At 44.5% G+C, this 13656-nt stretch overlaps 1 protein-coding gene across 1 annotated transcript in view; it reads right to left on the bottom strand.

Moving 5' to 3' along the window:
• bmp6 (bone morphogenetic protein 6) overlaps window positions 1-12961 on the bottom strand; it is a 168251-nt gene extending 155290 nt beyond the window's left edge. Inside the window, exon 1 of the mRNA XM_063055600.1 lies at window positions 12380-12961. Coding sequence (XP_062911670.1) covers window positions 12380-12806 — 427 coding nt within the window. The 5' untranslated portion in view covers window positions 12807-12961. The remainder of the gene's footprint in view (window positions 1-12379) is intronic.
• Between the last annotated feature and the right edge of the window lie 695 nt (window positions 12962-13656).

The raw sequence follows: 13656 nt of genomic DNA, 5'->3' as shown, positions 1-13656 counted from the left end.
GCTGGTAGATCATCAAGTTTCGGGCCGACCAAAGAGCGTCTTTCACCGAGTTGATGATCTGCCAGCAGCACCGGATGTTGGTCTCCGTGTGTGTCCCCAGGAACAGCCCGTAGATTTGAGAGTCCTCTGTTACGCAGCTGCTGGGGATGAAACGTGACACTAGCCCGTCCATCCTCCTCCACACCCTCTTTGCGAACTGGCAGTGTGCAAAGAGGTGGGTCACAGACTCCTCCTCACTGCAGTCCTCCCGTGGGCAGTGGGCTGCGGAGACGACGTTCCGGGCGTACAGGAGGGCTCTGACTGGGAGGGCCCCTCTCACCGCCAGCCAGGCGAGGTCTTGGTGCCTGTTGGTTAGATCTGGTGATGAGGCATTTTGCCAGATGAACTAGACAGTCTGCTCAGGGTTGACAAACTCTGCCATCTTCATCAGGATTGATGCCTAGGCTGGTCTAGTCCGTGGTATATATACACCCCCGTCATCCGTCCCTCTTGATTCATTAGTCCTCATCCAATCAGGTTTCCCCTGCCCCGCCTTGTTTACAATCAAGTTCCAACTCTTACATAGAGGGAGACCTTTGTCTTTGTTAAAATTCTTTTCTTCTAGTTTTATTTCAATGTCTTTCTTCACCAGGTAGTCCGAAAAGTCATTAGAGCTGTGCAGTAGTTTTGTCAAAGTCAATCCTATGGCCATTGTGAATACCTGTACCTGGCTGGAAGCCTGAGAAGAGTTTATTCATCATATACGCCAGGAAAGCACCAGATACTTTTTTAAAATCAGAGATCTGTCATAGCCAAAATATTAATCTATTACAATCAATATCGTAACTAATAGTTCCATTACCTCATCAGCCTTAAAACAATACACATATAGATCAGCGTTAACCTTGGTGCAGCCAACTTTTTATTTAATTTGAATCAACACACAGAAAATATTGGAGGAACTCAGCAGGCCAGGCAGCATCTATGGAAAAGAGTAAACAGTCGACATTTCAGACAGAGGCCCTCTTCAAGACTGAGAAGGAAGGGATGGGAAATGCCTGAATAAAAAGGTGAGAATAGGGGAAAGAAGCTAGCTGGAAGGTGATTGGTGTAGCCAGGTGGGTGGGAAAGGTCAAGAGCCGGAGACGAAAAAACAGGCATCTACCCCCACCCCCCCAGCTTTCTTCTTAATCCTGAAGGAGGGTCTCAGCCAAGTCTCAGACGTGGATTGTTTACACTTTTCAATAGATGCTGCCTACACTGCTGAGTTCCTACAGCATTTTGTGTGTGTTGCTTAGTTTTCCAGCATCTGCAGATATTCTGATGTCTGTTTTTACTTAATTACTCAAAATCAAATTCATGCCAACATTTCCTTCCTTGTAATCAAAAGAAATTTTTTTAAAAAACTAAGAATGAAAATTAAAAATATAAAAGACATCACAATATGAATTCATTTGTTGAATTCAAGTCCCTCTGACTCCTTCCATACTTCACACATCAACAATATATTCATGGATTTTTAAGGATGGTCTTAATATGATAAGGCGAGAGATAGGAGCCAGGAATGTCTAAGAAATCGCAGCAAACTTTGTTGGACTTCTTCACACTTGCAGCCATTCATTTATTTGCAATCTTCAGCGTTTCTAAGGCTGGAATTTACTGCCCAACCCTAATCTCGTTGTGTTGAATAAACTCACAGATCCCCTATCTTGCACACAAATCTGACCAGGTCGCACACAAGCCTGACCAGGTAAAAATGACAGATTTCCTTCCCCGCATTAGTGAACTAGCTGGGTTTCTACAACACTCTAAAATGTTGTGGTACTGATGATTAGTTTTGTAGATTATGAACTGGAGTTGTATTTCCATGGCTGGGATTGGAGAGGAGGTTGTTAATCAACCAGATTACTGATCCAATAATTTAACATTCGTACTATCACTGCCACACTAAACAGATTAAAAAGAAATAGAATGTCAAGCCACAAAGTGATTTACGTCAAGTCAAGTCACTTTTTATTGTCATTTCAACCATAACTGCTGGTACAGTACACAGTAAAAATGAGACGTTTTTTCAATAAGAATTAAGTTTTAAGGTTCAGGGTTGTGAAAATGAACTATGGATCATCAATGAGAAGGGTGGACAGCAAAGTGAAGATGGAGATGTTTGGGAAAATGGAGGACAAGGATGGGCTGGAGGTTGGGAAGTGACAGAGGTGAAGGGAATTTCTTCACTGGACAGAGAGCTGGAGCTGGGCATTGTCACTTTGACCACTTTGCCAGATGATATGGAGGCTCCTGCACAACTGTGTAGTTGTTGATCATGCCAGCAGCAAACGGGTGTTCAAGTTCAAGACATTGCCTCCAATCTTTGCAGTTCAACAGTGAATGAAGTGCTGTCCCAAGCCAAGACGAGATGTCAGATGGGCAGACCAACACTGCCATGTGCCCTCCCCGCCTCGTCTTGCCCCCCCACCCCAGGACACAGCCAGAACATTAACCAACTCCTGTCACAATTCCACTGAAATTCCTCTTCCTAAACTGCATCACCTCCCTCTCCTCTTAAGACCATCCTTCATACGACCCAGAACGTTAACTTGGTTTCTCTCTTCATGGGTGCTGCCTGACCTGCTGAGCAATTCTAACAATTTCATTTAACATATCCACCACCTGCAGTACATTGTGGCCCCATCACACTTCACTGCGTCCACCAGTGCTCATGTCAACTGCATCCTCATATTACAACGACAGCGGACCACAATCATTATTCTTATTATTTAAGAATACAGCACAGTAACAGATCCTTCCAGGCCTGTGTCGCCCAACTGCACCCATGTGACCAATTAACATACTCACCCATATATAAGCTTTGGAATATGGAAGTAAACTGGAGCACCCACAGGATCGTGGGCAGAATGTACAAATTCCTTACTGACAGCAGCACAGTTGAGCCTGAGTTGCTGGCTCAGTACAGCATTACTCTAACTGCTATGTTACCATTCCATCCCCCGCTCCCCATCCTGAGCTAACTTGGTACACAACAGCCATTGTTGCCCTTGGTCAGCTTTAGCCATTCTATTGAACTATCTTCCTATGATTTTACCCAGGTAACTTCCTGGCAGGGGAAGATGGCCCACAATGCCTTCACACAACAGAATGTTCCCGGGCTCCTTGGAGCTTCATGAATGCATGCACTCCTTTATCTCAAAGATCAAGACCACGCATGCAACAGCCCTCCTCTCTTCTGACCAGTCTGCTATCTGAACTCAAGCTCTCTATCAATTTGTAATTTCCTCCTGTTCCTGCTCCCTCTTCGCTCATCTTTTCCATAAGCCTTGTTTCACAACCACCCCTCCTCCCAAGACCCCAAACTCTGCACTGTCCACCCAGTGTTATGTTTTAAGTGTATAATTGCCTCTCACTTAGTATTTCTTAACCAGCGAACTTCTCAACCAACAAACACAGATCACTCCCCAACTCCCTCTGTCAGGGATAATTCTCCCATAGCCTCCAAACAGGATATCACCTTCAATTTTCCAGTTAATCCCTCACACCTGGCCAAGTCCTCAAATTGATTTAGAGTTTAGTTCAGAGTGAGGAAAATATCAGGTGATGCTGTTCTCACCACCTTTCTTTCTGTTGCAACGTAATACATTCTTCCTCATCTAGGTTCAGCCATTTAATGTCTGGCTAGAGTAGAGTTATAGGCACAGAAAACATCCCTTCAAACCATGACATCCATGCAGACCAACTGCAATACTGCCGCATATCAGAATTTATTGTATCGTCTTTAATGCCTTGTTACTCATGTCCCTGTCTGGATGCTTCATAATGTTGTGAAAGTCTCTGCCTCCACTACCCACTCAATCAGACCTTCAAGTACCCACCTACCCCAATGCCATTTTATTCTTACCGCACTCCTATAAGCTCCCCCCAGCATTTACCACTCACCTGCACTATAGAGTCAGAATAATACAACACTACAGCACAGAAACAGACATTGAAACAAATGGTATTACGATCAATAGATGCAAAGTGTTCCCCCCCTACACAAACTTCTGTTACCTACCCTGTCTCATTCCCTAATAGGAGATCTATAGTTGCACTCTCTCTAGTCAGGGCTTCTATGTACTGATTAAGGAAACTTTCCAGAACAGGATTTGACCAAGTCTATCCCATCCAGCCCTCTTACAGTAAAGGAGTCCAGTCAATATGTTGAAAGTTAAAATCACCTACTATCGCAACCTAATGTTTCTTGTAACAGTCTGCAATCTATTTGCTCCTCAAATCTAAGGGACTGTTGGGTGATCTATAATATAGTATCAAAGGTTCAATATAGAAACAAAGGTTCTGAACTTAAAGAGGGGTAACTTTGAAGGTATGAGACATGAATTAGCTAAGATAGACTGGCAAATGACACTTCAAGGATTGACGGTGGATATGCAATGGCAGGCATTTAAAGGTTGCATGGATGAACTACAACAATTGTTCATCCCAGTTTGGCAAAAGAATAAATCAAGGAAGGTAGTGCACCCGTGGCTGACAAGAGAAATTAGGGATAGTATCAATTCCAAAGAAGTAGCATACAAATTAGCCAGAGAAAGTGGCTCACCTGAGGACTGGGAGAAATTCAGAGTTCAGCAGAGGAGGACAAAGGGCTTAATTAGGAAGGGGAAAAAAGATTATGAGAGAAAACTGGCAGAGAACATAAAAACGGACTGTAAAAGCTTTTATAGATATGTAAAAAGGAAAAGACTGATAAAGACAAATGTAGGTCCCCTGCAAACAGAAACAGGTGAATTGATTATGGGGAGCAAGGACATGGCAGACCAATTGAATAATTACTTTGGTTCTGTCTTCACTAAGGAGGACATAAATAATCTTCCAGAAATAGTAAGGGACAGAGGGTCCAGTGAGATGGAGGAACTGAGCGAAATACATGTTAGTAGGGAAGTGGTGTTAGGTAAATTGAAGGGATTGAAGGCAGATAAATCCCCAGGGCCAGATGGTCTGCATCCCAGAGTGCTTAAGGAAGTGGCCCAAGAAATAGTGGATGCATTAGTGATAATTTTTCAAAACTCGTTAGATTCTGGACTAGTTCCTGAGGATTGGAGGGTGGCTAATGTAACCCCACTTTTTAAAAAAGGAGGGAGAGAGAAACCGGGGAATTATAGGCCGGTTAGCCTAACGTCGGTGGTGGGGAAACTGCTGGAGTCAGTTATCAAGGATGTGATAACAGCACATTTGGAAAGCGGTGAAATGATCGGACAAAGTCAGCATGGATTTGTGAAAGGAAAATCATGTCTGACGAATCTCATAGAATTTTTTGAGGATGTAACTAGTAGAGTGGATAGGGGAGAACCAGTGGATGTGGTATATTTGGATTTTCAAAAGGCTTTTGACAAGGTCCCACATAGGAGATTAGTGTGCAAACTTAAAGCACACGGTATTGGGGGTAAGGTATTGGTGTGGGTGGAGAATTGGTTAGCAGACAGGAAGCAAAGAGTGGGAATAAACGGGACCTTTTCAGAATGGCAGGCGGTGACTAGTGGGGTACCGCAAGGCTCAGTGCTGGGACCCCAGTTGTTTACAATATATATTAATGACTTGGATGAGGGAATTAAATGCAGCATCTCCAAGTTTGCGGATGACACGAAGCTGGGTGGCAGTGTTAGCAGTGAGGAGGATGCTAAGAGGATGCAGGGTGACTTGGATAGGTTGGGTGAGTGGGCAAACTCATGGCAGATGCAATTTAATGTGGATAAATGTGAAGTTATCCACTTTGGTGGCAAAAATAGGAAAACAGATTATTATCTGAATGGTGGCCGATTAGGAAAAGGGGAGGTGCAACGAGACCTGGGTGTCATTATACACCAGTCATTGAAAGTGGGCATGCAGGTACAGCAGGCGGTGAAAAAGGCGAACGGTATGCTGGCATTTATAGCGAGAGGATTCGAGTACAGGAGCAGGGAGGTACTACTGCAGTTGTACAAGGCCTTGGTGAGACCACACCTGGAGTATTGTGTGCAGTTTTGGTCCCCTAATCTGAGGAAAGACATCTTTGCCATAGAGGGAGTACAAAGAAGGTTCACCAGATTGATTCCTGGGATGGCAGGTCTTTCATATGAAGAAAGACTGGATGAACTGGGCTTGTACTCGTTGGAATTTAGAAGATTGAGGGGGGATCTGATTGAAACGTATAAGATCCTAAAGGGATTGGACAGGCTAGATGCAGGAAGATTGTTCCCGATGTTGGGGAGGTCTAGAACGAGGGGTCACAGTTTGAGGATAGAGGGGAAGCCTTTTAGGACCGAGGTTAGGAAAAACTTCTTCACACAGAGAGTGGTGAATCTGTGGAATTCTCTGCCACAGCAAACTGTTGAGGCCAGTTCATTAGCTATGTTTAAAAGGAAGTTAGATATGGCCCTTGTGGCTACAGGGGTCAGGGGGTATGGAGGGAAGGCTGGGTTCTGAGTTGGATGATCAGCCATGATCATAATAAATGGCGGTGCAGGCTCGAAGGGCCGAATGGCCTACTCCTGCACCTATTTTCTATGTTTCTATGTTTCTATATTAACTTGGCTGTACATTTCTCATTCCTCAGTTCTACTCATAAAGCCTCACTAGATGAGCTCTCCAGTCTGTCCTGACTGAGCACTTCCGTGACCCTTTCTCTGACTAGCAATGCCAGCCCTTCCCCTTTAATCTCTCCTGCTCTATCACATCTAGAACAACGGAAACCTGGAATATTGGTCTGCTAGCCCTGCCCCTCCTGCAGCCAATCTCATTAATGGCAACAATGTCATAATTCCATGTCCTAAGCTCATCCACCTTACCATCAATACTTCTTGCATTGAAATATATGCAGCTCAGAACATTAGTGCCACAGTGCTAAATCCTTTGATTCCGGACCTTGTATGAAGGCTTAACAACATTTTTCTCTACAACCACTCCACTATCTGTTCTGGCACTCTGGTTCCCAAATCTAGAATAACCCCCCCACCGCGTGCCCCCCCCCACCCCCCGGTGCAGCATTAGCAAAGCTTCCCGCTAGGATATTTGTCCCCCTCCAGTTCTGGTGCAAAACATCTCTTCTGTACAGGTCCCACTTTCCTGGAAGAAAGCCCAATGATCCAAAAGATCTGATGCCCACCCTCCTGCACCAACTTCTTAGCCACGTGTTAAACTGTGTGATCTGATCTTCGTTATTTCTGAACTCACTAGCATGTGGCACAGGTAGCAATCCTGCGATCACAACCCTGATGGTCCTGTCCTTTAACTTAGTGTCATGGACTCAATCTGAGATGTCCCTGATCCTAGCACCCGGAACTCTGGAGCCATTCTCAGCACACTAGCTGTCATGACGTGTGCAGGCAATGTTGGAACCCAGATGCGGAGGAAAGACAGACTCCAATGTAGAGACAGCTACCAAAGTTTATTCTTAAGAGTTCCAACAGAGCATCAAAATAAACTTAACAAGTTCACACAGAAAGCACCAGGACACCACATTACAAAGAGCAAGTCACTCGAGAAAACACAAGTAAATCTAAACAATTAACGACTCGCGTTAAATGACAGTTAACCAGTTTAGGTGCTATAAAAACTTCAGAGCTCTACACTCTCCAGCTCTCCACACAGGCCCAAGAGCTTGTTACAACTAGTTATGTATAAACTGGAAAAAAAAATCCCTGGAAAATCACTTGGCGCCTGATTTGTGCTTGTCCAATCCTGTGCTTGCCTAAGCCTATTGAGCCAGAGCCGGATCACTCTAACATGGTCCACTCACAGAGTGGCTGCTCCACTTACACCTCCCTTTTTATTGGCTCACACAGTGACTCATTCCTGGTGGGACTTGCAGGTTTCAAATGGCTCCCACCCTGCAAGATGTTACTCTGTCACTCGACACTTCAGGGACTCACTCCTAACGAGACTTCAAGCTTTCATGAAGTAAATTTCACCATGGGCAACTTAATAGTCAATCAACCTACCAAGCTATATTCTGTTGGAATGTGGGAGGAAATTTGAGACCTGGGTCACTAACGTGATCACAGAGAGCATATGAACTCCACTCAGACAACACTGGAAGCCAAGATTGGACACAAATTGTGAAGCAGAGCAATAGTAGCTATGTCACTGTGCAGACCCATCAACACAGCTCTCCAACCCTCAGATGCTTCCTTCTAGTAACTCCCTGTGTTCCGACCACACAGTGGAGACCCTGGATAAGGCCCACTTACCATAACTGGACACTGTATTCTACCTCCATCAAGAACTCTTCACCTTTTCCATTAACTAGTCAAGTTCCCAGACCACTCATTCAGAGTCAACAAATGACATTACAGAGAGAGAACCCCTTCCCTCCCCTTTCTCTCCAGTCCATATGAAAGATCCCGTATTAAAAACCATTGACTGAATTCTTGCAGTGCTGTTGTGTGCTGCTTCAGAGCTCTAGCACCCGCGCTCTCTCCTGTGGCACCAGTCAGTTCGCAGACGGCCTCTGCCATCTTCTCCAGACATCCTTCCTTTCCCACATCCTTTAATCCTGCCAGAGATTCCAGCTCCTTCAGAGGCAGAGTTTGTGTCTCATGAGTCTACCCTTTGGAATGTAGGTCACATCCCTGCAGTCACAGATTCTTTAAATCCTTCTCAAGGCAAAATGAGCTGTGCGAGAGCATAACTGATAGCCATTCATGACCACTGTGTTTGTGTGGTGTATATTCTCACAAGTTGAAAGGGGAGAACAAGAGTACTCACCAGGGTGAACGTCCGCAAGCCTGCCTGTTTTAGAAATGTCTGGCACAATATATGAAATGTCAAGTTGTATTTCATCTACCTTGTTGCCATTGTTAAAAACTCTCAACTAAATTCAATGCCAAAGAATGACACCAACACTACCTCCATCAGTCAAAACTGCTAACAACTGTTCTCTTAAACGCCTATCGATAGAGAAAAAGAGAGGAATTTAACACAACAAATCTATCTTGTTGTTGAATTCTCCAAGGTAAAACAGATGTACTGAACTACTTACCCACAAGTCCTGCCCTTGGTTTAGGAGCCTTTCAAAACCCTGGAGTATATTATTACCCTATAACAGTGTCAGACATGTTGTTCACTACACCGGTATTGCAGATGCTAACATTTATTGCTGATTTTTTAAAAAACTCAACAAGCATCCCAGTAGTCCATCACATTTACATAGGGTGTGCACCACAGTAATAACATACATATTCACACCAACAAGCGCATTTCCACCGCTTGACAGAAAAAGCAAGACAGAATATTCTCTGCAGAAGAAATAGCACTACAAATCACACTGGGACTCCTGCCGAGGCTGAACTTCCAGTGAAGTGCACACCTTTCCTGGGAGCAGGGTGGTCTGGAATCTGATCCATTGTGGCTATTGAATTAAGTGGAAGTAATTCACAGTGTCCGTGTTGGTTGTTGAACTAGATCTGAAGGTGGTGGTTACACAGGGGACGTTGCATGCGATGGACCATTTCAGTTACGAGAAGAGGATGGATAGAATGGGATTGTTTCTCATGGAGGTGTTACGTACCCCGTAACTGGGTTGCCAAACCAGCAGAAATGGATCACTCAGTTGGAGTCTGGATTACTAGAACTAAGAAAGTTTTATTAAAGAAACAAGCAACACAGTACTCTAATCAAAAGGATAATCAATGCAACAGTTCAGCAATGATAAACACACATGCACACAGAATTAAGATAACAGGATTAATCAAGCTCTATCGTTGTCTAGGGGTAAATGACCAGTTTCAAAGTGACGCAAAGTTCAGTTCAATTTAGTTCAGTTCAGTTCGCAGTAATCGCTGCCGTGGCGATGGACAGTGGGGGGAAGGAGAGAGAGAGCAAAACGAATGAATATTCAAGGCTTCCACACAGACCTTCGCAGTCAGCTTTCGGGTGAGTCCTTTGTGATGTCATCTGAGGTCACCGGCCGTGACCCCCTCCGTTTCCAGATACGATCATTTCTCCGCGGTGAACCCAGCACCCAGGCAAGGGTGGACACACACCAGGTTCCTGCCGATCGTGCCTTTCCATCCTGTGCGTCTATGGCCCGGTACTTCCCACCGACTTGTGAGAGATGCACCGCTTCCAGGGTCTTGTTACCTCGGGTGTCGTGTGTGTCTTGCCTTAGTGAACCTGTCCCTTTTTATCCCCCTGCTGGAGTATCGCCTGTCCATCACTTCAAACAATTCAGGGTTCAAAGGGGGAGCCGATCTTGACAGCTCTCCTTCCCCTTCATTAACATCTCCAAGTGCTGCTTCATGGTTTTCCTTATCTCTCTCTTTCCTGAAGACAGGTGGCAGACTAACTGCTGATCCCACTGGTGCCAGCACAGGACAGCTACATCGTAATCTATGTGTATTCTTGTCACAGAGCACAAGAGGCAGAAGTGGGGGGGGGGGGAAGAAACTGGGTAGAACCAAAGGAAGTTAAGAGCGAGTGGGCATAGATAGGGTAGGTAACAGGGAACTTTTTCTTATAACCAAGGTGTCTAAACTAAAGGGGATAGGGTTAGGGTAAGGGAAAGGAAGCTTAGAAGGAATCAGAGGACGGACATTTTCCTCTATTGGAATGGAGTGGGTGATGTAAGCAAAGGCTTTCAAGCATCTGGACTAGCTCTTGAACTGCCAAGGCATGGAAGGCTACGGAGTGTCTTCTGGTGAATGGGATTGTTGTGGGCAGTCAGCAAGGACATGATGCATCAGTGACTCCAAGTTTTAGAGACATCCCAATGCGATTTTATATTAGCAGTTTGACATTGGATTTCTGCCACCGGGTAACAAACGCAAACAGCCGCTTCTGATGGAGGGTTGAGGTGACAACGAATGGGTGAATGGTCACACTCCATGTCTCCATGAAAGCTCTAGTCTCGCTAACCAAAGTCCAGTAGCATCAAGTTGCTTCACAGGTGTGGAATCCTTTCAGGAGTTTAGCGTGAACGAATATCTGCATTTACTTATCGTGCTAATTTAACTTAAATCTTCACTGAAGTGTAAAGCTTTTAAATTACGTCGAAAACTGCGTTTAATTTACTAGAAGTGCCTCTTATCCAATAGACAGCTCGATATTTATGGTGGAAACATACTCTGCAAAATCATCTGGATTCTGCCAGAAAAATACAGAACTATTTCCTTTCTCTGTTTTTTCCAAACACATCATCATTATTAAGCAAGGATGTTTTGACTGTAGATACATACTATTTACCCAGTGGGATCGGCTTTAACAGGCACCATTATTTGCCAATTTTTTTTAATCTTCTTCCGCTTCGGAGCACAGTAGCCTCGGTAATGTCTCCAAACATCAGTCAGATTTATGGCAAATAAACAGACCAGTCAAAGAATCTGGTGTTGATGTTAGAAAGATCCCAAGTCAGCTACCACGCAGACTGGAAGCTTTGAGAAGCGTGCAGAACGGTGGCCCACCTTACAGAGGAGAAAGGTCTCCCCGAGCACTTTTCGAGATCTGACACAGTAAATAGCACGTTTGCATTCAACGAGCCGTCAGAATGCATGCCAGTTAACTAAAGATTACAGCTGCAAGATTGCAACATACAGGGGATTTCACACTGTTTCATTGAAGAATATTAAACATACAGTACAATTTACGAATGAAGTCCAGTAAAGTAAAATCGCGCGGTTTACTTCCAGAGAAACACTGTAGCAGGTGCATTGCACCCCATAAATCACACATAGCACAATTTAGGATAATGGCTTGTAAGTTTACGATTAAAATATCTTCCTTTGCCGCGTTATCACGGAGTATACAGTTTCGCAATACTAATTAAGAACTCTACCAAAACAGTGGCATTCCGAGATTCCACGCCAAAGGTTTTGTTTTTGTTCTTTTGAATTAACACATTCAAAGAAAGCCCCAGCAACAGGGTCGGAGGCATCTAACTGAACTCCCGAAAGCACATGTTTTGGCTCCGTCCACACTTAGATCACTGGGCACTTTAAAGTATTGCACGGCGCTAGCGTTCCCCGTCATAATGCGGGTACGTTTAATAAATTGTTTTATGGATGCGAAGCAGAAAATTCACCCACTCTTTGAGTTACTGGTACTGCGAACTACTCCGATCTGATAAAAACAAATCACTCCTGAAAACAAAAATGAACACTCTGTTGCCTGGATGTTGATTCTAATCAGCTTTGGTTTAAAAAAGGAAAGCCGCAAACATTTTATCGATTTATTTTAAATGAAGAACTCTGTGAAAACGGTGGGTTTAAACCTGCGTGCGTACGTGTCTGGGAGAGAGATATGCAGGTCTCCGTGTCCATGCGCAGATGTGCACGTGTGAACAGTCGGTGTATATCTGTGCGGATGTAAGTATGCATACGAGTACTGCCTGTGTGCTTTCATTTATAAAGTTTAATCTTACCTAGGTTCACGAAACTCATGACCAAGTCCGCCTGGTTGAGAAAAGAGCTGTCCTGTAAGCTGGCCAGCGGTGGACTCTGCGTGGTGAAGACTGGTCTGTACCGATGCGAAAAACCCTCTTCCTCCTCCTCTTCGCCCCCGGTGGACATGGCATTGTACAGGTCAAGCATGAAGAGGGGCGCCGAGTTGTGCTTCCCGTGCGAGTGAGGTCTGGGCCGGTGCGGCAGCCCCAGGATGGAGAGGATCTCCCGCTGCATGTTCTTCTTCTCGTGGTGTTTGAGGCGGCGGTGCACAAAACTCGAGTGGAGATCGCTGTGGCTGCCCGTGTCCAGCAGCAAGCTACCCGCCACGGACAGCCACTCGACCACCAGGCAACAACTCCACAACAACCCGAGCGCGACTCCCCGCTCGACTGCAAATGGTCCCATTGTCCAGAACAGACAGATACAAACTTTGCTTTTCGATGTGAAACAAAATACAACTCTCTCTATATATATTTTAAAAATATAAATAAATGTATATATATAAATACACCCTATATCTGCAACGACTCAGTCCATGTGTGTACCGCACACTCTCACACTCTATCTCTGCTCTTCACATGTTATCAATGAACGATTCGAACTTCGCAGCAGGTAACACGCCAAAATCTGTTACGTCATCTGATTGACACGTGCTCCATTTGCTCCCAGCATAGGCGGGATTTCGTTGTGCTGCTTCCTCCAATTTATTCCCCCTTTTCTCCACCGAAACGGGCTGCCCTTTGCAAAAAGAGGAATATAAAGCATCCTCTAACGCTAAATCAGGAGATTTCAAGAGCTTTACAGCCTAGGAAGTGCTTTTTTTTCCAACTCTCTTCGTAAGATTATCCATTGTTTCATTTTTGTTCTGCCAACAGATCGCTCAGGAAGGAGAGGTAAAAGGCATTAAGTTTTTTTTAATAATCAGGTTCGTGACCTTTATATTCCAAAGTTTGGTATGAATGTTTTCAGATTAGGGGGTTTTGTTGTCATTGGGAGTCACTTCATCCGTTGCAAGTAAAACATTCACAATCAGGACACTGTTTTCCAAGTTGGCTATTAACTAAGTGTTATTCTAGCGGTTATCTACTGCATTCCTTGCTCCGTGATAATGGGGCAGAGTGTTTCACCGGAAATATTCGGATTAGCACAGTTTATTTTTTTCTGAAAGGATGAAATTTAGGCGTTTTGTTTTCTTTTGCAATGGTCAGTGATTCGATTTCTACAAAAATAGGCGGAGTGTGCGTAAAGGAGATTC

The sequence above is a fragment of the Mobula hypostoma genome, chromosome 1 (assembly GCF_963921235.1).
Source record: "Mobula hypostoma chromosome 1, sMobHyp1.1, whole genome shotgun sequence".
NCBI classification, from domain to species: Eukaryota; Metazoa; Chordata; class Chondrichthyes; order Myliobatiformes; family Myliobatidae; genus Mobula; species Mobula hypostoma.
Note: the sequence above shows the minus strand (reverse complement) of the source record. Positions and strands in the feature narration are given on the sequence as shown.